Here is a 25297-nt window from a genome sequence, read left to right as displayed (position 1 = left end):
GTTTTGGTTTTAGTTTTTACGGATATTTGAATCACAATGGAAAATTACATGGGGAAAAATGTTTAATTGTATATGCAAATGGATCATCTTTAAAGTGTTTACCTTATGAAAACGGGAATAGGCGACAGAACTGAAGTGTTCATAGTGTAAAAGAATTAGTAACGATGTAATTACAGTTTCTCTTTGACAATGATCCTGAAACATATAACACAATTTAAAATTTTGTATTACTTTCTACCAATAATCTTATGTAAGTTATTCTTCTTTTAGTGTTTGTTTTTTTTCTTGTGAAAAAAGAAACTGAACTATGCTGGTTACTGAGGGAGCAGCTCTCATTCAAAAAGATCTTCAATTAGAGTTCTTTAAAAAGGCAGAATACTGCCATCTGTTGTTCACTGAAATTGTTTCTAGGCTAAGCAAACAGAAACCTCAAGAGTTCAAGTTTAATAGCAGTTCTTAAAATTTAACAAATAAAAGACCATCAAAATTCATCAGCTTTTATGAGTTCATACTTGAGAGAGTCTTAAATTTTCTATATTTATAAACTCATGTGCAATCAGAAAACCCAGTTTCTTTCACCAACAGAAATAATAATGCTTTTTATTTATATAACAGTTGGCACTTTACAGGGTACTTACCCCCCTTCATTTGTGGGAGCAGTCACATGACTGGTTCTGTACCTGAGTTCCTCATAGAGCCACCAGCCGCCTCATCTTTTCTAATTAGAAGAAACTGAGAGAAGCAGCCCGATATGGGTGCTTAATAAATATGGTTTGTTTCCTAAATGATAAAACAGTGTTCTGTGTTAATTGTTGTTTTTGAGGCTGTTTAGTGACTTTGCTCGTTTCTGGAAGACAGAAAACAGGGACTGCATGAACAACTTTCGGCTTATCTGCAGACAGATTATAGGGAGGTATGTAAGGACACAAGATGGTGTACTACATCCCATTTGGGGGCACGGAATGTTCCTTGAACATCTAAAGAGAAGGAAGTTAAGAACTCTGACAATTGCTGCATTTTGCTGCATCTCACCTCTCACATGCGGCCGGCCCACAGAGATGTTGGAACACAGTTTGATAAAGGGCCCTATATGTTTTCCTCCTACTGTACATACATATTATCTTAAGGAGAAAATCCAAATGTAAACTTCTAGTCCCTGCCAGAAAATTAAAATAAGCAAACATCTGCTTCCTTAGGATGGCATGTAGCCAAAGTTCAGCCTACAATGAGTTACTGCAAAATTTTCACATGATTTCATTTTTAAAAAATTTCCCAACCAACTTCAAGTCTAAAATTATAAATGGGTCCTATGAAAGTATAAACACATATGCAATTTCACTGGCTTTGAGGTCAGAACCAGTAATACACCAAAGACCATTTATCAATCCAGCTCACCTTCTAAGTGAATTTAGGGCCTTAAAGACCAAGAGACTGCTCCCTGGTACCACAGACAGCCTTCCAGAGAAAGATTTGGAGGGTTGGGGGTGGCAAACTGTGCTTTAAAGTTGCAGGGGACTGCTCCCAAAAACCCATCAGGCATCTTTTCCCAGCATTGAGGACCAAAGTTGGGTAAGAAAAGTCCCAGTGACTCTTTCCTTTTATGTGTCATCTCTTACACTGTTTATTCCTCTCTTATCCCAGCTTGCTCTTCACCCTGAGAATGTTCTTCCCATGCTATGTTTGCCTCCCAGGGTGCCTCCCAGGATGACTAAATAGAAAGGAAGAAAAAAAAAACTTTCCAACAATGGAGCTAAGAGGCCTGCTCCTAGAATTCCTTTCACATACTGTGTTATAAATTATACCAGTGCAATCAGCCATATTAACTGAAACCAGGACTTTTGTACAATTACTTTCTGAGAGCCTAAAATCTCAGAATGATTTTCAGTATATAGGAATAGGGAATACGATCTTTAGATTTACCTAGAATAAGAAGTGAAAGTATTCAGGTTTTCATTTTTGTTATTTTGTTTTTGTTGATAAAGAAATATCTCTATGCTGCCTTCATTTATGAAGAAACTGCTGGCCCAGTATATGTTGAAAAAAAACATACATGCAGTACTTTACCACAATGTTTTAGTGCAATAATAATGGTGGGGATATATAATATTTATCAAACATGTACAGTGGGCCAAGCAACTCTGCTGAGGTCTTTATGGGCATGATTTCATTTAATCATCAACAATACTATATAGTATCATATAATAATATTATTATTATCCCCTGTTTTGGATACAGGCAGTCTAGCTATAGATCCTCTGTACCGATTCATAAAGGCCCATGTACCAATTCATAAAATAAAAATTTGGGGCGCCTGGGTGCCTCAGTCGGTTAAGTGGCCAACTTTGGCTCAGGACATGATCTCGCGGTCCGTGAGTTCGAGCCCTGTGTCAGGCTCTGTGCTGACAGCTCGGAGCCTGGAGCCTGCTTCTGTTTCTGTGTCTCCCTCTCTCTCTGCCCCTCCCCCATTCACACTCTGTCTCTCTCTGCCTTTCAAAAAAATGAATAAATGTTAATTTTTTTTTTTAAATTTGATATAGGTGAATGAGTAGAACTTCCTCTTTTATCTCAGTACTTTATCATTTTGCTTTCCAACTTCTCACGTATGCAAACTTCCAAATCACATACATGATGAAAATAGGCACCTGTTCCTTTTTGCCACCCCCATGTGCTAATTCATAAACCAAACTTTACTTTCTACCCCTTGTTTCAGGAGTGGTAATGAACTAGCTATGACATAACTATTAATAATAGTTCCTTTCACTGGAAGGCTTCCAAGTGAAAGGTGTTGTATTTAAAATGTGGGACTCTTAACAGATACAATCAGGATCGTAGTTGGTCTGTTCATTTTAAAAACTTTAAAGCAGAGAATTATAAACATTTGACCTACATTTTCGATACCTCTAGTGATATATTTTAACTTAATACATCTAAATATGCAGGCTTTTACACATCTTTTGATGAAGAGCCAAGACTATTTGCTGTAAGCATGTGTCCACTGTATCGATTAGAGTTGCAAGTTGTCTTTCTTACATGTACCACACCTGTACCTCGTTGTATACACTGCCAGTTTCTGTTTATTTCACAGTGGAAATGACTTAGGCACTTATAAAAGCATTCTGAGTTCAAAATCTTCCAGGTATGTTATCACTTTCTTTTTGAACCCTTACAGTTGTACCTCCCCTGCGTAATTTAACAGAAATCAATATTCGGGCCTCACTTTTATGAAATGTATTTATGAAGTCTTTAAAGTTGTTCAACTTAGTTTTCAAAGGAACTCTTCCAGTTTTGACTCATGTATCACTGGTTTATGGATATTTTATTAGCATAGGTAATTTACAGTGACCGAATACAACTGGCCTCAACAGATGTGGGACTAAAGGAAACCGACATTTGGCAAATGTACAACTCCATTCTTGGGAGAAGCATGTGGAAATTCCAGAGAATAGCCTATTTGCTTGTGAGCACTCAGTGGACACTGGGCATTTTAACACAGAAAGGAAACAGCACCAGTAACTCAATAATAAGTTATAAGGTAGAGCTTAGGTAAGTTTAGCAATCAGTGAAACAAAGAATTTTCTGTCTACGTAATATCTTTTAAATTGTTTTAAAATTTTTTTAAATGCTTACCGATGCCAAGAAATAAGTTTTAAAATAATTTCCTTCTTTCTTCTTTGATGTATGTTTATGTGTATATGTGAAATCTTTAGATATATAGAATTGGAAGGGACCTTGGGAAAATCCAACCCAGTTCTCTGATTTCACAAGGGGGGAGCCTGTCTGGCCCCCAATGGATACAGTATTGCCTAGAGACAGCCTGTGTGGTTGGTTTTGGAAACCATCATAAATTAAACTATTAAACAAAAAAGAGGATCTAATTTGAGGCATATAGCATCTCAACTAGGTTACTTAGATAACTGTCTTCAATTTTGGTTCTTTAGCATATGTAACCTGTCTTTGAGTTTCATGTAGAGTTATGAAGAGAGGCATTTATGCTGCTCCTAATTCTGTTTTTTTTTCCAGTTAGAATAAATTAATCTCCAAAGCAAATGACTCATCAGATGATTCACTAATTCACTGAGTCAGAAGACTTGAGAGTTATTACATCTTCCACCTTGAAGTAGGGATGTGTGCAACCTATTTGATTAAATTATCAGTTTAATGTTTGCTTCAAAATGTGTAGGAAGAAAAGCTATAACTTAGCTATATTGGTGCTGCCTCCAAAAGAATTCATCAAGTATTAGATGAGTTACCGTCACCCGACTTTTGAAACCAGATAACCTCCCTGATCATTTTGAACAAGTAGTTTGCTGTTGACCTGAAGTTTCCCAGTCCTTTTCTGATTTTTATCTTGGGCATCTTCTCATTCTTTAAGTGAAATAGTGTTTGTTGGCTTTTTTTTTTTTTTATTTACCTTGTTCCTGTAGCTATTTTCTAAAACTTCTTAGCAATTATCTTTTAGGAATTCCCCATTTCTAAATAATATGTTGACAGAACCCCAAACACAGTGCCACAGTAAATAATCTGACATGTTACTTAAAGATATATAATTTTATTTTACATGCTATTAGTAATTTGGTCACGTGGATTTATCTAGAATTTTTTAAAAATTGCAACTTAGGGTAATTTAGAAACTTGAGTGCCCTTCCTAAAGTGCTCGTTTTTTTTCTGATCCCTACACATATTGAAAGCTTTCCCTTTTCTTGTACTAATAGTGTAATTTCAAAGTTTTAACACAGCAATAGTAAGAGTGAAAACAAATTTCCTATAATTGAATTGATTGATACCTGCTTAGTCTAGGAGTTATGTTTAATGGTGTTTATAAGTATATTTGTTATTGTTTCTTTAACTTCTTATCTATAACTCCAGATTTTCCCCTGCCTTTGGTGTTCAATAAGTAAAGTAACTTGGAAGCAACTAGATCATATTGTATAGCAAGACCATTTGTATATTCACAGCCTGGAGATGGTGAGATAGACTGGATGGAGATAAGGAGGGAAAGGATGATATTTTAAAAAGTGGACACTTTGCATCAGCTATTTTTGCTTTAACATATATATATATTTAACATATGTATTTGTTATATGTTAACATTTTAACATATAAATATATAAAACCACACTTTACTGTTTATCAGACTTAAATTCCCTAGTTTCTATTTAAAGGTAACAATCCAAATTTGGTTGTCATTTAAACAGTGTGTAGGGAATTGTACTTGCATCTTCTTAAATGTTAAGTGTAAATATTTCTGTTATAAGGAGAGCTTGCTAAGTAGAATGTTTTATATTGTTTGATCCTGTTTTTTTTTTAAGGAAAAGATTTGTTTGATTATCTCCACCATAAAACAACTCAACCGTGGTTTTATGCTCTAGTATATATAGTTCATTACTGCACTGAAAGATGATTTCATGCTGTTAGCTTAAGACTTTCCTTTAAAGTAGCTTTTATATAAACTTAACCTTTAGTATTTATTATCACTAAGGTTTCACCAGTGAAATGGAATATTTCTGAGTATGCCTAGAAATTTAGTTATGTTATTTTTAAAGTTGGATAGGGTATGGCAATATCCTCTTTGTGAGTCACTCTTGTTTCGTATTTTGTATCTTCCGATGAAAAAACTCTACCATTGACCAAAGCTTCTCTCTCCTAAAATTCCTTGTTACTTACTCCTTGGACTCGCCTGTGTCTTTGTAATTTGCCTGCTGCTTATTGAAATAGTGATCTGTCTGCCTTTCAGTGAGTCACGTGTGGTAGCCTTGGAGATTTTGTGGCAAACAAATCTGATTGTTGGTTTTAGATTTTATGCCTCATTGAAGCCTTTAGTTATTTGAGCCAAAAAGTGGTGATAACGTCTGTGTGTGATGCAACTTTTGACTTTTATACAATTCTATTCTTGAATCAGAAAACCAGCAGAGCAAAGACCTGGTTTCATTCCAGTATTAAGTATATTTCATTAAAGTATACTTTTTTCCATAGTAAAAATGTTCACTTTGCTTTCATAGCTAATTCCAATATGGATAATTTACTACTTACTGGCATGAATATTGCTTTGTTTTTACTTGAAGACCTTTGCTTTTACAAAAGCTATGGCATAAATAGCTTTGAAATACATACTGTGCTTATTTTCTAAATTCTTACGTAACACTAACAATGACAGGAGAATGAGTTTTCAGTACTGTTTCTATTTTAAAATTACTTTAAAAATGTTTAAGATTTGTTTTTTTTCCTGAGTACATAAATGCATTAAAAAAGAAAATATGTTATCATAAAATTAAAGAATTATAAAAAAAGACTTGTTCTCTCACCAATAATTCATTAAAAAATTATAGTTCTAATTATCAATGAACATGCTCTACTTTTTCTTCAGGTTTGTAAATTTTGTATGGTGAGAGCATTTTGAGAAAACCTCTTTAATTATTAATTATTAGCACATAAACTGTTAATTTCATTGTCAGAAAGTCTGAAAATTTTATGTCCTAAAAACAATTTGACTTAAATTTTCACTTTTTAAGGGGAACAATACAGTGACTTGTTATTTTAAGTTTATTAGAGAAACATGGATAGGAATAAATATTAGTTTTTCAGAAGGTCACACTGAGTGAGTTTTTTAGAAGCATCATAATTAGAGATGCACTTGAAAAAAATGTGTTTCCAAAGGAAAATGTTAACTTAGTTCAGTGGCATTTCTCATGAACAGTTTTGAAGTTGGCAATGTAGGTACATATGTGAAGTATGCATAATTATGTATCCTAAAGATATTAACATTACACTTAAATTTGTACATTGGTTCATAACAGATATTTAGTCTTCCAAACAGAGAAAAGCTTGACACAGTGATTAAATAAAGCATTAGATAATTACAGATATATTTAGGAACATAAGGTAAAAAAAAAAAATCAACATGTATTCTGGTGTACTGGGTTAGCACTTAAGCTGTAGAATCAGAGTACCTTTATTTGCAGCCTGTTGTTTCCATGTTTCAGCTATCTGACTATGATTTTGGCAAGTTATCTTAATAAAAATGGAGTTAATAAATGAAGTAACTACTTTGTAGACTTGTGCTGAATAAGTATCAGCTGCCACTATGATCATTATGGTTACTATTATTCCAAGGTGAAAGACATAACTATTCTATACTGTATCTTTACAGAAAAATTTAGCCTTTACTTACAGTTGTTACAAGGCTACATGTCTTCCTGTATGATGGGTGTTTTCATCATTTTTATATTTTTCTGATCATAAAAAATAATGCATATTCACTTTTTTGAGAACCTACCTTTCTCCACCAGTGAACAATATGAGTGTTTTTTCAAGTAATCATTTATAGATCTACCCAAATCTTAAAAAAAAAAAAAAAAAAAACAACTATATACCAGTGTATAATATAGTCAGAATACAACTTTGTATCATTTTCCCTGTAGATACCCATTTATGACTGCATTCTCTGGTTGTTATAAGAGTACTATTGTACTTTTTGTGTCTTTGTCCTCATGTTTTTACGTATTTGCAGTTTTTCTTTAGATGTCTGTCAACATTGTTTTACTGGATAATAGGATATATGCACTTAAATGACACATTGATAGACTCAGCAAAATGCCCTTCCACAAATACTGGGTTATTTTGACTCACTGCCTATTTCCCCAAACTATTACTAATACTTGGTGCTATCAACCCTTTATTATTTTGCCACATTGATGAGTAAAAGTTTTCATTACATTAATTTGCATTTTAAATATGAGGGAGACAAGGAGCTTTTTATGTATTTGATTGTTTACATTTTGTTTGAATTGTCTATTCAGTCCCTTTATCCAAATTTGTCTTTTATTGATTTTTTTTTAGAAGCTCTTCATTTGGATATGTTTTTTCTTCTCTGTGGGGCAAATATTTTCTCAGTCTTCTTTACCTTTGCTTATGGTGTATTTTCTTACATAGAAGCTTATGTCTTTATTCCTACCTGTCATATATTTCATTGACAGGTTATGAAGTTATAGTTTTTTCTAACATTCCAAGATTATAACTTACTCCCCGGTATTTGCTTTTAATAAATTGCTTGTAATTTTATATGCTTAAATTTTTCATCTCTCTGGAGTTTATTTTTGAGTCTGTTGTAGATGATTAAACTTTTCTTCCAAATATATAGCCAAACTTGTAACATCCTCTTATTGAAAAACTCTAGAATTATCATTATTATTTTTACCATTATCCGTATTGAGCACTTAGAATTGCCAGCACAATATTGAGTGCTTTACATGTATTGCCCCATTTAATTCTTACAATTACCTTCTGAAGTTGGTACTATTACTGTATCCACTTTACGGATGTAGAAATCACAGGATGGAATCTTAGTGACTTGACAGAGATCATGCAGCTAGATAGTGGTAAGGTTACGAGTCACGATTTGGATGTAAGTAGCCTAGTTCCAGAATCTGTTATGCTGTTATGTGGGTTTTCTGTGCCTCATATTGTGGCACTGTTCCAATATTAACGGTCTTTGATGCGCTGTCTTTAAGCTTCACCTACTCTCTTGGCCTTGACTTTGCCCATTCTCTCCTTTGCTCTCATGCCTTCCTGCCTGCATTTGGGCCTGGCCAGCAGGTCCGGGAGCATCCCTGTCCTCCGTTTTTTGTGCTCTTCCTTTCTTCAGCAAATACAGAGTAATGACTCTCAGTGTTAGAGGCACTTTGCAAAATATGACAGATGTGCCGCAGAATACCAGAACTAAAATGACTATTCTTACCAACCACAAGAAGAGGGACAATGTGTGAATTTGATCACAAATGGAGTTGCTTTTTGTGCTTGTCTTTAACATTTAATTAAATAACTACCACATACCAGGCTAAACTATCACATTAAAATATTACTGAATTAAAAGTTACAGTACATTGGGGCACCTGGGTGGCTCAGTTGATTAAGCGTCAGAGTCTTGATCTCAGCTCAGGTCTTGATCTTGGGATTATGAGGTCAAGCCCTGTGTTGGGCTCTGCGCTGGCATGAAACCTACTTTAAAAAAAGGAGGAAGAGAAAAAAGTTTACAGTATATTAATGTTACTTTCAGAATGAAATTTCTATCGCTTCTCGGCCTTTTGGCTAAGATCAAGTGCAGAATGAAATTTCTAAATAAAGTGCAGTTAAATGTTGAGGTCTTCATAAGGAGTGGCTGATAGGAAGTTTTTGTTTGTTTGTTTGTTTGTTTGTTTTTTCCCCCAGTTCTCTGAAACTTCTTGCCTTTGAGAAACTAGTTATCTTTTGGATTTCTTCAAATATGTCTCACCCCTCCCCAAGTTCTAACATTAAAAAACATGCATGAACACAAAAATGGCAAAAGACATGGCACATTTGGGTAAATTTGAAACAGAAATGTGACTTGAATGTACTGCATCCTGAAAGAGTCAATCAGCTCATTTCTGAGAAAAAAGCCCAATTTTGTCTGTGCCTTCAGCCTCAGCTCTTCTCTCACTTGACTCTTCCTTTGGTGTCTCAGTCTTCAGGAACCAGTATTACTGTGGATATTGCCGTGATGGGTGAAGCTCATGGTCTCATTACCGACCTCCTGGCAGACCCTTCTCTGCCCCCCAACGTGTGCACATCCTTGAGGGCCGTGAGCAACCTGCTTAGCACCCAGCTCACCTTCCAGGCTATTCACAAGCCCCGCGTGAATCCTGTTATTTCCTTCAGTGAAAACTACACCTGTTCTGATTCTGAAGAAAGCTCTGAAAAAGACAAGCTGGCTATTCCCAAGGTAAGTATTAAGGACACATTCCTGGAAAGGTTAAATTTTTTTTGTTTTGTTTTCTGGGTCTGTTTGTTGTCACCCCACACCCATATGGAAGATTTATGTCAGTGACTCAGTGAAGACGTGTTGATCATGGTGATCAAAGTTAATAAAAATTTAAACATAAAGACTTGTGTCCTTAAACCTAATAGCTTTCTACAAGTGAAAGCTTTACCTTGTTATGTTACCTTTTTATTATTATTATTATTATTATTTTGACTTTGAAGAAGATTTTAAGATTTTACTCCTCTATGCCAGGCTCTGTTCTGTGGGCTAAAGATGTAGCAGTGAGGGGTGGGGGCAGGAAAAAGTCCCTGCTCCTAGTGTTTAAAATCTGGTGTCTTCTGAAACCCAAGGATGCTCTGCACATGATTTCTTTGTGTGATACCCATCAGAGTATGCTCCTGGTTTTCCCAAACCCAAGAAGTTTTGAACTCAGAACAGTTTTGATTGATTCTGGATTATTTAAGGTAAAAGATGGCCTTAGTTATTTGTAGAATTCTTTCTTTTTACATGTAAGATCGGAGTTTTACAAATATAAGCTGTAGGAAATCAGATCCTACAGCCAGTTTAGACCTTGCATGAGAATGGGTCATATTAAAGACTAAAAAAAAAAAAAAAAGTTTTAAGTCATCTCTGGCACATCCTGCAGTTGTCTGTTTGGTAAACAGGCGTCTGTCCTCTTTAGCTAGTGGTCAGTCAGTAACACCCTTGCTTTAGCTATTCTGAGTCTCTTGACTCAGGAATGTGTTTTTCACACAGCTTTCTCAATTAGGTATTTACATAATTTTTTGAACATCTGCTTCTCTGCAAAAAGTATGGCTAAGCATGATAAGACAGTAAAGGAATGAAGAGAGATTAACTGATTCCTTTCAGTCTCAAAAGAGACGTGAAGTTAGGCATCAATCCTGATATGTAAAATGCTTGACCTCTTCTCTTACTATTGAATTACATTCTAAGATGAATATTCAGACCTTTAGGAAATATAGGAAGCTAGTATCAGAGTCATTCTTTTTTTTAATGTTTATTTTTGAGAGAGGGACAGTGCAAGTGGGGGAGAGGCAGAGAGACAGGGGGAGAACACAGCATCTGAGGGAGGCTCCAGGCTCTGAGCTGTCAGCACAGAGCCCGATGCGGGGCTTGAACTACGAACTGCAAGATCATGACCTGAGCCGAAGTTGGATGCTCAACTTGACTGAGCCACCCAGGAGCCCCTGTCATCGTTTAGATGAAGACCCCAAAATGTTAATTTTGTAATAGTCATTCCTTTATTGATTTCCTGACCACCTAGATCCAGATAGGTAATATTCAGCCAATAGATTTTAATAAATTTGCTTCCAATTTAAAACCCATTTCCTCCCATTATATTACATAGAAGTCAGTGATCAAAAATATGCTTGATAATAAAATCAACACTCCTTCTTCCTAGCGTCTGAGAAGGAGTTTGCCTCCTGGTTTGTTGAGACGTGTTTCATCAACTTGGACAACCACCACCTCAGCCACAGGCCTACCCACTTTGGAGCCTGCCCCAGTCCGGAGGGACCGTAGTGCCAGCATCAAACTGCATGAAGCATCTTCATCAAGGTTAGGCAATGCTCCTGTTGGTTTCATGTCTCTGGAGAAGTTATTTGCCAAAAGGAATGATAAATTGCAGAGGAAAGGTGGACCAACTAATTACAGTTGCTTGGAGGCCAGTGTCAAAAATGAAGATGGTATATGGTTTAAATGCAGAGCAGCACTATAGGGATTAATATTAGATAGTTAGGCTTAAGTTGTGTTGTGTGACCTTGCATGTAAATGGGAACAGCGAGTTGAGTTAATGCCCGCCAGTATGACAGGATGGGAAGAGTTGAGCCCAGAGCAAAGGTAGGCTAGATTTTACAGAGACTGAGATTCATATTGAGATTCTTAAATCAAAGGCATACAACCTGATATTTGCAAATTGTTGTTAGATTTCCCCCAGCCCACCAGACCGGTTATCCTAGTATGATATGAAAGGCAAAAGATCAGATCAAAAAGTAGATCGTCATCCTGAAGGTATCTGGATATGTTCAAACATTTGGTGATTTAAAGTTTATTTAGACAAAGGACAAATTGGTGGCTAGCAGAGACAGGACATGGGGGGGTGACGTGGGCCAAATAGGGAAAGGGGGTCAAAAGGTACAAACTTTGAGTTTTAAATAATTGTGATAGGGATATAATATACAGCATGGTGACTATAGTTAGTAATACCATATCACACATTTGAAAGTAGCTAAAAGAGTAAATCTTAAAAATCCTCCTCTCAAGAAAAAAAAATTTTTTACTGTGTGGTGATGGATGCTAACAAGACTTATTATGGTGATTATTTCACAATATATACAAATATCAAATCATTATACACCTGAAACTAATATGTTGACAATATCTCATTTGAGAAACAGAATAGACTTTATGTAGTATGTTAATTAAAATTTTACAAAGTGATTTAAAAGCCAGAATTACCAAAGCTAAAGAAAGATAGTGTTAAGATCTAGAAAGAATTTTGAAGAAAACTTCGTGAAAGAGGTGCTTTTAGAGGGAGCTATTGTGTTTGTCCTTTTCTAGTTAGAATAAAAATAGCATACTTTGTATGAATTCAGTAATTTTGAGAACGTTTCTCATACGATTTCAGGTTTTTGAAACATTTGCATCAGTTTTATTAATGATGAAATGACTAAAAAATAACCACATCTTTGTTGAACTCCATGAAGGTAATGTTAGAAGTAATTTTCTCCTGATCTGGGCCTTGAATATCAATAAAGCACTATTTTGAGATTGGCAGAGAAATGGAAACCTTTCGAATTAGAACTTTAATGACTAACTTTTCTTTCTTTGTCATTTAAAAATATGTTTAATTGGTTTCTCCCATATTAACATGGATAGTCTAATGAACCTATAGAATCCAAAGCAAACTCAAATGATTCTTTCACGTATCAGTGTAATTCTCCATTTTATTACCTGGACTTCTGTAAAACTTTAAATGCCACCACAGGAGAAGATTACCCAATCTGATTCATGAACATTTCCTAAAGTTTTAAATTACAGGTCTTTGGTGATATATTCCTCTGAAAATATTGACTATTGTCAGTGTCTCCAACAGCAAATATTGATAAGTGATACTGGATCATAGTTAAATATTTGTTCCTTAAGAAAATGAATTTTGGGGGTGCCTGGGTGGCTCAGTTGGTTAAGGGTCTGACTTTGGCTTGGGTCATGATCTCACAGTTTTTGAGCTCAAGCCCCATGTTGGGCTCTATGCTGACAGCTCAGAGCCTGGAAACTGCTTTGGATTGTGTGTCTCCCTCTCTCTGCCCCACCCCTGCTTGTGCTCTTTCTCTATCAAACATGAATAAACATTAAAAAAATTTTTTTGTAAAGAAAGAAAATGGATTTTGTTCTCAGTGTATATCTTTAGGGAAGCTATTTTACCGACCAATTTTTCCAGGATTTCTGTCATAGAATAGCTAATGCCCCATGATTTTTTTTCCATACATTGACTTTGCCAGAAGTCCATTTGTGCATTTTTGAATGATTCCTTTATTTCTGTAATTGTTTGTTACTTCTTGTCACATTTCATTTCTTATATTTCTTTTCTTCTTAGTTAAGTGAGATTAAGGACTGTAACTGAAATTATCATGAAGAGGGTTTCAAGAACTTTTATGAGCTGAACTCCCAGGGATCCTGTCATCCTGCTTAATGAAATAAATACTCATAATCAAATATTTTCAACATAATTTAGGAAGAGTGTAAAATCTCATTCATTTTCTTTGTCCAAGAAAAAAAAATACTTAAAGCTGACTTGCCAGAGTATACTTCCCCCCTAATTTTACTATTCCTTAATTTCACTATACTATTGAAAATCCTGATATAAAATCTGAAAACAGTACAAATTTTCACCACAATGAGTAAATGAAATTCATTCTGAAGAGAATTTAAGGGAATAACCATATATTAGTGGCAATAGTACCACCATTAACTACAACTAGTTTTGGTCATGGGTGAAAACAGTGAAAAGATAGCCATAGATCATCTTCAGCCCTGAATATAAACCAAAGTTAAAAATTCACTTAGAAGACCTATTGATAAAACTACAGATAGATTTCAAAACTGATTTGAGTGTTAGCCCTTGTGGTTTCTTCCCTTTCAGCCTTTTTGTTTCTTCCTTTCCTATGTGCCTATTGAAGACTCTGAGGACTGTAGTTATCAGAAGAACAGAGGTGAGAAGTGGAAATTAGGAGCAACCCTCAGCTTACCTTACGTCCCCTTCAGTATTTAGCTAGGTGATTCACTCCTGGGTAGTTTTACCTACAGCCGGGTAGAAAGGACGCTGGACTGAGGATCAGAAAGACCTTGGCCCTACCACTCAGAGATGCGTGTCCTGAAGAGCAGTCCTTGTCTGAGCCTCAGCATCCTCTGCAAAGAATCCTTCAGAGAAGGGGGAACTGTGGCACAATTGTGAGATAAATCAGGTAGAAGAATACCAGATGCTTCAAAAAAAAAAAAAATAGGCCTGAGATAAGTCACAAAAGTCTGAAATAAATCACACCCTAGTGACTGACTGAACTGACCCCTCCTTCACTATATTAGGCAGAAAGGAAACTTGGTTTAAAAACAAACAACAACAACAACAAAAACTTAGGATCTGGTAAGACTTTTTGAACCTTGGATGGTATTGTTATGGGTAGAACTAAGATTATAAAATTTACATTTGTGGAAGGGGATTGAGATCTTCCACAGCAGACATGTACAAACTTTTCCTCTTGTCACCTTGAGGTGACCAAGTAAAGGTTTCCCCAAGCTACTTTCCTCTTCCAAACCCAAATTATTATGTACATATTTATGTGATTGAAACAGCAATCATGAAGGTGTGAGGGTCAGTCCAAAGCTGAAAGCTATTGTGAGGCTCACAGAAGGCAATGTATTTGAAAGTGCCAGTAAATTATAATGCACATATATACATACACATATACGTATATCTACATATACATAAACATATAGCTTTATTGTTTTATTGATATCTGTTTTAATAAATGTTATATTAAGGACTGTATAGCTAGAATTTTAATTTGTCTTCAAGTTCATTTATTAACTTAATTATTAAAGGTACTCTATTATACTTTATAAAACTTTGCAGAATTAGCATATTTTCAATGTTTTCATTAAAAAGTAGACAGCTTTTGAGCTAGCTTTCATAATAGAAAACTTTTTGTGATAATAACAAATATACAAATATAATAAAATGCAGTTAATGTTAAGGTCTTGTCTTTTAAAAGTCTACATAGAAAAGTAATAACCATTCATTATGTTATGTACTAAGAAATTAAAACTCCTAGGCCAATATACATTGCATAAAAATTCTTCATAGTAATCTTATTGGTCATTCAATCAAGCAAAAGAAGTTAAAGAACAGCGCTGTAAAGAAATAGTGTAGTTATCTATCTCAGATTCTAAGTTTTCTTTGATTTCATTGTTTCAGAATTTTAGGCATTCTGAAATGCCTAGAATGAGATTTCAAGAAGAATATGAAACAAATATTATTTTGTGTGCTTTTCTTAATTGATAATCACTGGAGTTCATTCTATAGTTCATTCACTCTATAACATGTCTTTGTTATAATTTGTTTTGTAAACTGCTATTAGAATTAGGAGAAAAGATGAAGTTTTTAAATACCTAAGTCAATAAGTGAAGAAAAATGTGAAAAGGAAAATAAGAAATGAAGTAACATAAGTGTCAGAGTGTTAAATGGAATTCAATATACAGATTTTTTTGAATTGTTTTTAATGTTTATTTATATCTGAAGAAGAGAGAGACAGACCATGAGTGGGGAGGGGCAGAGAGAGGGAGACACAGAATCCAAAGCAGGCTCCAGGCTACGAGCTGTCAGCACAGAGCCCGAGATGGAGCTCGAACTCACAAACCATGAGATCATGACCTGAGCCAAAGTCGGATGCCCAGCCGACTGAGCCACCCAGGCACCCTGTAAGTTATGGATTTTATTCATTGCTAATGTTACTAATAATCAGAGAATATAGGCAGTAGTAAAACACATGCTTAGCATTCTTCCCTTCAAGAAGTATGAAACTATTAGTGCAGCCCCCTAAAAAAGTCTTTTTGTTCCACATTAGCACATGGGTCTATTTTGTATTTAACATGCAGAATTCTAAGTAATTCATGCATAATGTTGCTTGCACAGAGGAAGCCATTTTGCTTATGGGACACCTCTAAATTATGCGTTATTAATTATACATCTTACACGACCAGTCTCCACCATTCGTGACTCCATACCTCCATCAATTTCAGGTTTATTTACAATAAGCCACACAGACCAGGTACATCCTGCTTACACTGCCAGAAAGGAGGCTGCCAGTCCAAGATTGGCAGAATGTCAAATTGTCCAATTATACTCATGCAAATTATAGATCTGACCTAGTACCAAATTTACAAATGTTTAAAAGCGCAAAGGTATTAGCAAAACATGACCAGGTGTTTTTCCCATGGAGCATTCCAAGATTGCCAACATAGCTTCCTAATTACAATATATTCTCAAATTACAATATATTCTGTTTCAGATTTAACTTAAGGTTTTGAGCACTGCATTCAAATAAATTTTGCTTTAGAACACCTCCAAAATTCATATCCCATTAATTACATGGGTGTGTAATATTCTCCTCCCCAACCTTCCATAGATCCATTAATTTCAGATTTATTTATAGTTATAATCTAGGCAAACCAAGGATAGCTTGATAAAAGCATCCCTAGATGAAGACTCACTGTCCATTACCTTTCTCCTACTAAACAGCATCACTGTGTTTATCAAAATGTCCATCATTAACGTGTTTACAAGGGGATTTGGCTCAGCATCCCTTTCTTTCCAGAGTGTCACCAATAAAAGAAATTGTAGGCTAAATGCTTGTTGCTAACCTTTTCTTCACAAAAAAATGCTTGTGCAAAGAATACTATCTTTGAATAATTTTATAATCACTTAATTTTCAAATTCAGATATACCAAGAATAGATGAGGCACCTGCCATTCATAACTAATGTAAATTACGAACTTTGTTAAAAGCTTTGTCAAATTTGGGGCACCTGAGTGACTCAGTGTGTTAAGCATCCAACTTGGCTCAGGTCATGATCTTGTGGTTTCTGAGTTCGAGCTCTGCATTGGTCTCTCTGCTCTCATTGGAGAGCCCACTTCAGATCCTCTATCTCCCTCTCTCTCTGCCCATCCCCAGCTCACACATGCTCTCTTGCTCTTTCTCTCTCTCAAAAATAAACATTAAAAAAACAACTTTGTCAAGTTTTTAGAAAATCTGTGAGGAACATGATTGTAGTAGTACACTAAGAAGGTGTCTGGTTCCTGCTAACTGGATAAATAGGAAAATTATCTTTCCTCTTTTATTAACCCAGTATGTTTGATGAGTAACTGCTGTATCCCTGAAGCAGAAATTGAGCTCAGATAACTTATTTTTTTTTATTTGGAAGTAATGTAGTCATGTTGCTGAAGCTGGACCATGACTCAGATTGGCAAGCTGAATATGGAAATGGTGATTGCGTTCTGGCAAGATCTATCCCAATAATTGATTAATAATTTCTTCATTTTTCTTTATGCTCTGTCTTTATAGTGCTGTTTGTCCTGATTCTTGGAATAACCCAGTGATGATGACCCTCACCAAAAGCAGATCCTTCACTTCGTCCTATGCTGTTTCTGCAGCTAACCATGTAAACTCAAAAAAGCCAAATCGACCAGGTTAGTAGCTTTTTAGGAGAAGAGTTCCTCCTTAGTGAGTGTGTAGTCATGGGGTAAACTAAGCCTTAAATGTTGAAGTAAGATTCTGAGAATTCATACTAGGATATGTTTGGTTTGACAATTCTAAAAAGAAAAAGCCTCAATAACCAATTAATTTCTTAAATTTCCACAGATGCTTTCAATTTCTGCTAGGTATCCTATCTTGAACTTATTGGATGAATAGGAAATAAGTATCATCATTGAGGATAATCTGTGGAAGCATCATCTTGTAATATAAAAGCTAATGATGTACATGCCAATTTCAATTTTATTTTTAGTGTTAAAATTAGTTTTCAGGAGTATGGTAGTTATAGGAGTTAAGAAATGCTTCATTTGCTATACATATTATAATTCTTTCAAAGAAATTCTTTTGTTTTTTTAATTTTTTTAATGTTTGTTTTAGAGAGAGAGAGAGAATGAGCAGGGGAGGGCAGAGAGGGAGACACAGAATCCAAAGTAGGCTCCAGGCCCTGAGCTGTCAGCACAGAGCCCGACACGGGGCTCAAACCCACAAATTGTGAGATCATGACCTGAGCCAAAACCAGATGCTTAACTGAGCCACCCAGGCGCCCCTCAAAGAAATTCTTTATGTCACTCATCCCCTCATATATAAAGGGGTATATGAAAGGAAGAGGTAATTAAATTTGGAGAAAATACAGTTCAGAACCTTTGAGAGCCCTTTGGAAAAGCCCACAAATTAGCAACGAAAAAACCCAATAGCACAATGGGCAGGAAGTTTTCCTTACCTTTCAAGACTGGTACAAAATGAAATTTGATGTGATTTCTCCCATCTGGTATCTCGAATATAACTCTTGCATGGGGTTTTCCACGTTGGACTCAATGTACACTGTATACTTCTAAGCATCAGCTTCTCCCTTCCCTTGAGCTTCCTTTATTCAACAAATATTTGTGAAGCAATCACAGTCTCAGACCCTGAACTAGTTTGGGGAATATGGCAGTGATTAAGCCAGACCCACTTCCTCCTGTCACTAGAATTACATTCTCATGGGGAATACAAACAGATCGATAGCCACTACTATTTAGTGTGTTAAAGGCTATGATGAGGAAGAGAGGGAAGACTTTCAAATAATGAAAGATGAAAAGAGATAAGATCCAACACATTGAGAGAAAGCTTAAGGAACTTGAGTCTAGATGAGTAGCAAAATTGGCAAGCACAAGGGGGATGGAAACAGACATGCAGATAGGACCTGGAGATCTATGGAAAAGAGTATAGATATCAAAATTAAGGACAGTTAAGTATGTTTCAGGTAGGAAAGTGAATGTTTTGGGTAAAATTACTTCATTTAATTAGAATTTGGGCTGATTCAAGACTGGAATATGGTTTTTGTCAGATTCTTTTGCTAGATTGTCCCCCTCCTAGAATGTCACTTGAGAGTCTGGGGTATATACGATGACCTCTTCTTCTTAGAATGTTCTGACTAGAAGTTTTCACCTCTCAGCACTGCAGAAAACTCTAATGAAATTTTCAGTAGCTTCCGGCGTATGTTCTTAATCTTCTGCTTTTATAGCAGCTTAAGAATTCTCCAAAAGGCTCCAGGGAAAAACTGCCCCCTTCTCACTTGGCCGTTAGACAGTCACATTCTAGCTGCCATGGCGGCAGTCCCAGACTCCAATTTTCCTGTCATTAGCGTCGTGACGTTGCTAAAAGTTCTGCTGACTTGCTTCCTTAATAGCTGCACCCTTCTGCTTAGATTCTTAGACTTCTGCTCCATGCAAATGGTCAGTAAATAATGTTCTGAAAGGAAGAACAGTTCATAAGACTTTAGCTAACCCTTCCATGGTATCTTCTCTTTGCTCTCTCTGAGAACCTAGTCCCTCTGAATTGATCATCTTGTCTTAAAAGCTTTTTATTTTTAAACTCTTCTATTTGTTCTTAAAGAAACATGGGTTTATTACAAACTATGGCATCAAAGCCAGAACCAGAAGTCCTCAAAATGGCAAAGTGTCTATGTGGGTCAGAGAAACAGTGCTTACGTTCATTCCACTAATATTTCAAGACACCACCTTGAAGTAGAAACTTTTGATTTTAAAAGAAGTGCATCTCCTCTATTGTTTCTTACGTCTGGAAATTTTACTACTCTCTTCCCCCTTTGATCATCCACTTTCTATTGATGACTATTTCTTGGAATCACGTAAGCAACAAATTTGCTTAAGTCTCTGTTTAGTGTAGGAAGACACTTCCTCCAGAAAAGGCTCCAGGGAAAAACTGGAAAGTATGATTTTGTTAGAATTGCATCATTGACAGAAACCACTAAAAGCAATGCAGGTTTCTAGAAACTAATCTCGTCCTCTCTGCTCTTTGGTAATGTTCATTAAGTCATGTAATTTAGAAGTTATTAATGACCTGAGAAATATGGACCTGAGTAATATGGATCCTCATCTTGGGCTCCATCAAGACAGAGGAACTGAATTTGAGTATTCCACATTAAGCCGGAGAGAGATTTTAAGGGGGCACTAAAGTCATTCTAGGTCAGTGGGACCCTTGGTTCTCTACAAAAATATGTGCAAATATTTTTGGAGGAAAGCATCACCAGTTAAGGGCTAACCTATCAAGTTCAAACAAATTGGAGCTTATAAGCAAGAGCACTAAACACACATAAAAGACACACACAGGGTTTCTAGCCATGAGTTAGAAACAAACAACAAACAAAAACAACTTTACAGATTTCTAAAAGGGTTGAAATATTTAAATGCTAAAATATTTACATATTTATGTTATAACTTTAAAGTATGTAAATATTTTAAGGAAAATATGAGATCATAAAAAGTAACAGCAATGAGAGAAGACATAACTGCAGAGCAGCTAAATATAACTTTCAGAAATGTAATCAAGGAAAAAGGATAGATTAAATGGAATAATACACTATTAAAGAGAGAAATAGTAAACTGGTGAGTGGAGAATATGAAGAAACTACCTAGAATGTGGTAGAGATGAAAAATGGGGAGTATGAGATTTTAAGAAATGTACGAATATAAGAAAAGGCTAGTATAACATCATAGTTTTAGTACAGGATAGGAGACATAAATGCTGAGGAAGGGCAGAGTAAAGGCAAAAAAAAAAGTTACACAAAGACAAAATAGTGAAATTACACAACACTGAAAACAAAACAAAAATCTTAAAGTCAGCCAGAGAAAAAGGAAATTTCAGGGAAAGCAAGTCAGTCTGAGAGTGAGCAGAACTATCTAAAATAAAGGGCATCAGAACACAGAACATTTTTCTTCCAAGTTCTGAGAGAATGTAACGAACTCTAGCAATGATCCCTGAAAATATAGTCTTTCTGAGAGAATATAATAGCCTGAAATTGTGTAGCTGGCACATCTATCTGACAACAGTAGAGGAATTTTCAGATTCCTAAGATATTTTCAGAAAGTCAAAACCTTGCCACCTGCCAAATCTTAACTAAAGGAATTTAGGATGGATGTATTCTAGAAAGCAAAGTAATAGAAGAGAAGTCTGAGATCTAATAAAAATGGTTACTAAATTTAAAAACCATCAATTTATCAAATGTTATGTGCATAAATAATAGTATTTTTAGATTTGTATTTTTTTTAATTTTTAAGGACAGTATTAAAATATCAGACAATAATAATATGCACCATAAGGGATGAAATATAAATGTAAATGTTCTGCTTTCTTGTGTAGCTCAGGAAAAGGACTCAGATGAGGAGCCTGAGGCACAAAGATGTTAAGTAACTTGCCCAAGTTCACAGTTATTCCTGAATCTTTTATTTTGTCCCAATGACTTTATACTAGAAGAAAATTGATGACAACAAATGGAGGTAATTTAAAATTAGGATTTTCTTTTTTTGTTGTTGTTCCTGTCTGGCCAAGTACATGACAATGGAAGGATTTGATTTTGTATCTCTCAGTTTCTTCATTTAGGTTAGAAAATTAAAATTATCAAAATAAACAACCAATGTGCTCATTTTGACAGCACATATACCAAAATTGGTGTACAAATGCTGAATCATTGTACACCTGAAAGTGATGTTCCATGTCAATTATATGTCAATTAAAAAAACTGAAAACTATAGTTAGTGCATTCACTGGAGATAAAGAGCAAATGATGGCACAGACATGAGGAACAGCCTCATCTTCCTGTGTCCTACTCCTCAGTTTATACAACTGTAGTCAAGAAGAAAGAACAGAGTACAAAAAGAAAAAAATTTCCATGTTACATACCCCAAAGGCAGATGGTAGAAATTAGAACCCAGGCATGGTGAGAGCCTCTCTCCATTCTTGCCATAAAGTACATAAGGTATCTCCATCATGATTACTTTGGAGGGGATTTCGCATTGTGACATACTTAGATTGCTGTCACAGCAGAACTAAATGTTTATAAAATAACCTACATCCTATGCATGCTGAATTCAATTAAACAAATCCCTGAAAGTCTGCCAAGAGGGAAGAAAGTCCATCAAGAATCAGAGAGCTGAAATTCAATTACAGTTCTTCCTGATCAGATGGGCTCTTCTGTTTTGAAACCTTTGTTTTTCTGCATTGATGACGTTTTGGTGTTGATTGAGCTAAGTGGGTGTGATCTGTTTGATGTTATTGACTGAGATGCCTATGTGGAAAGGGGCTAGGAAAAGCCCCTTTATGTGGCAAAGAGTATAAGGAAATGGAACCAAATGAAGTGTGAAGAGAATAGGGGGAGGAAAGTAAGAAGTAATAGGCAAGAGAGATAGGGGGATGCAAGCATAGAGAATAAACACTGAAAGGTAAATGTTTCCAGAGGGAACTAATGAAATCTATTCCTTCCACGAATCAAGTAAAACAGTGTATTCTCTAGCTCAATCAGTGTTAATATAAATAGTTAAACAAACCAATTATTATACAATTGCTAATATAAATGGATAAAATCACATAGAAGTCCTTTGATTAAAGCGCAGGAACAGGATATTTAAATATAATTTACATTTTCAAACTTTGTTATTAGGAGTCACTGGCAATGTAGAGCTGCCATTGTCATTCTGCTTTTAAAATTCCTCCAGGTCATACTTACTGCATTTGCAGTAGAACCTTTCAAGATTCTTTTCATTTTTATAAGATTCTTATAATCCTTTTACAGTGATTACAAATCTCTCTACACCTACAAGGTAGACGGAGTTTTCCCTACAGAAAATTTGAGGTGAGAGAGACCTTAATTATGGTGCTCGGTGGTTGCGGGGGAGGGGGTTGTTTCTTTTTGCATTCTCTATACGGTAGATATGTTTTCTGTTTTGGAAAAATATTAGGGCCGTCCATTTTACTGAGGGCATAAAAAGACATGTATTTATTAGACATGCTCACTCCTTTCTTGTTCAATTAAAATTAAAATGAGAGTTTTACAGCATAAAACAGATGGATTCACTTAAGTAATTTTCCTCCAGTATTGTTTATCATCTCCCTTTAATTGTCCAGAATTCCTAGTGTCTTGACACATTTTCTCATGCTCTTAGAAGCAAGGAATTAAAAACTGAATCACTCAAAGGAGTTGAGATTTTAAAATTTTAAAGTTACATTTTTAATTTTTTTTAAATGTGTCAGTTTTAAGTATTTCACATCAGGATGGTTTGAATCATTCAAAGATTTATATTTCATAAGCTGTATCTCTTTCCTGGAGTCTCAAATACAAAATGATAAATAAAATTAAGAATGCATGTTTAGGGGTGCCGGGGTGGCTCAGTTGGTTACGCATCCAGCTTAGGCTCAGGTTATGATCTCACAGTTATGGGTTCGAGCCCTGTGTCAGGCTCTGTCCTGACAGCTCAGATCAGAGCTTGGATTCCGTGTCTCCCTCCCTCTCTGCCCCTCGCCTGCTTATGCTCTGTCTGTCTCTCTCTCAGCAATAAATAAATGTTAAAAAAATAAATAAATAAAAATAAAGAATATGTTTAACTGAATCCCTTCCCCACCCCATGCATGTGCATGTGTAAATGTGCAACATGAAATTGGATGATACTCCAAAGCTCATAAAGTTAAGTCTTCTAACTTAGTACATGATCAAGTTAAAAAACAAACAAACCTAGAATATAATTTGTTCTTGAAGATTTGTAAGAAGGGCATTTCTCTTGTTTCCTTGGAATCCTCTTCCTTGCATCTGATAATTTTGCTTGTAATCTACCCTTTCTAGAAATAAAGAGTATTTGGTTATTCTTAGCACTGATATATCTCTTTCTACCCAAAGACTAAAAATGTAAATATGTACCCATTTTCTATAGCATCCCTAATTCTTTTTGTTATTAAAACTTTACTGTGCAGTGTATGAAATACTTTGATTTGGGAAAAAGGGAATTTATATGTTTATACCTTTATCTTCTCACCTACAATATAAAAATATTCCTGCTTTCCCACCAGTTTTATTGAAAAATAATTGACACATCACTGTGTAAGTTTAAGGTGTGCAGCATGATGGTTTGATTTACATATATTGTGAAGTTATTACCATGATAGGCTCAGACAACATCCATCTTTCTCATTATAGATATAATAAAAAGAAAAGAAAGACAAACAAGAAAAAGGAGAAAAAATGTTCTCCTTGTGCTTGGAACACACATGATTTACACTCTTAACAACTTTTCTGTATATCATACAGCTGTGTTAGCTATAGTCCTTATGTTGTACATTACATCCCTACATTATTTACCTCCTAACTGAAAGCGTGTACCTTTTGACCACTTTCCTCTAATTTCTCCTCCACCCACCCCCTGCTTCTGGTAACCACAGTCTGATCTCTTTTTCTCAGTTTGGTGCTTTTAGTTTTGTTTATTGAAAGCTTCCACATATAAGTAAGATCATACAATGTTTGTCTTTCTCTGTCTTATTTCACTTAGCAAATGTCTTCAAGGTCCATCCATGTTGTTGCCTTTGGTAGGATTTCCTTGTTTTTTTTTAAATGGCTAAACAATATTTCATTATACACACACACACACGTGTGTGTGTGTGATGTGTGTGTGTGTGTGTATAATTTATCCATTTATCCATTGATAGTTACTTAGGTTGTTTTCATGGGACACAGATTTTTTTTGTGAATGTTTTCATTTTCATGAAGTGAATTTGAAAGTTTTTACTTGTTTTCAATATTTTTTGGAAGAGTTTGAAAAGAATTGGTGCTAATCTTTAAATATTTGGTAAAATTTACGAGAGAGACCATCTGGCTTTTCTTCATTGGGAAGGTTGATTACTGATTCAACCTTCTTACTAGTAATTAATGTGTTCAGATTTTGTTTCTTCCTGCTTTGGTCTTGGTAAATTATAGGTTTCCAAGAATTTTTCCATTTCTTCTAGGTTGTCCCGCTTGTTGGTATATAGTTATTTGTAGTAGCCTCTTTTGATCCTTTGAATTTCTGTGGTATTCATTGTATTGTCTCCTTTTTCATTTATATTTTGTTGATTTGGGCCCTTTCTCTTTTTCCCTTGCTTCTTTTAGCTAAGGGTTTGTCAGTGTTGTTTATCTTTGCAGAGAACCAATTCTTAGTTTGGTTAATCTACTCTGTGGTTTTTCTTTTTCTATTTCATTTATTTCTGCTCTACTCTTTATTATTCCTTTTATTCTGCCAACTCTGAGTTCAAGTTGTTCTTCTTTATCTAGTTCTTAAGATGTAGATTTAACTTGTTTATTTGGGATCTTTCTTCTTAATGTAGGCATTTGTGCTATGAATTTTCCTACCAGAACTGCTTTTGCTGCATCCCACAGTTTCTGATGTGTTGTCTTTCCA

At 35.3% G+C, this 25297-nt stretch overlaps 1 protein-coding gene across 3 annotated transcripts in view; it reads left to right on the top strand.

Annotated features, from left to right (window-relative positions):
* The window catches only part of PDE3A (phosphodiesterase 3A), a 315627-nt gene that overhangs the window by 241359 nt on the left and 48971 nt on the right, over window positions 1–25297 (top strand). For all 3 annotated transcript variants that reach the window (XM_086713941.1, XM_025930318.2, XM_086713942.1), the window contains 3 exons: window positions 9479–9736; window positions 11199–11353; window positions 17412–17536. In XM_086713941.1, the coding sequence (XP_086570067.1) occupies window positions 9479–9736; window positions 11199–11353; window positions 17412–17536 (538 nt within the window). The remainder of the gene's footprint in view (window positions 1–9478; window positions 9737–11198; window positions 11354–17411; window positions 17537–25297) is intronic.

The sequence above is a fragment of the Puma concolor genome, chromosome B4 (genome assembly GCF_028749965.1).
Source record: "Puma concolor isolate L17-30 chromosome B4, mPumCon1.1.hap2, whole genome shotgun sequence".
NCBI classification, from domain to species: domain Eukaryota; kingdom Metazoa; phylum Chordata; class Mammalia; order Carnivora; family Felidae; genus Puma; species Puma concolor.
The sequence above is the reverse complement of the archived record's forward strand: the minus strand, read 5'-3'. Positions and strand labels throughout refer to the sequence as shown.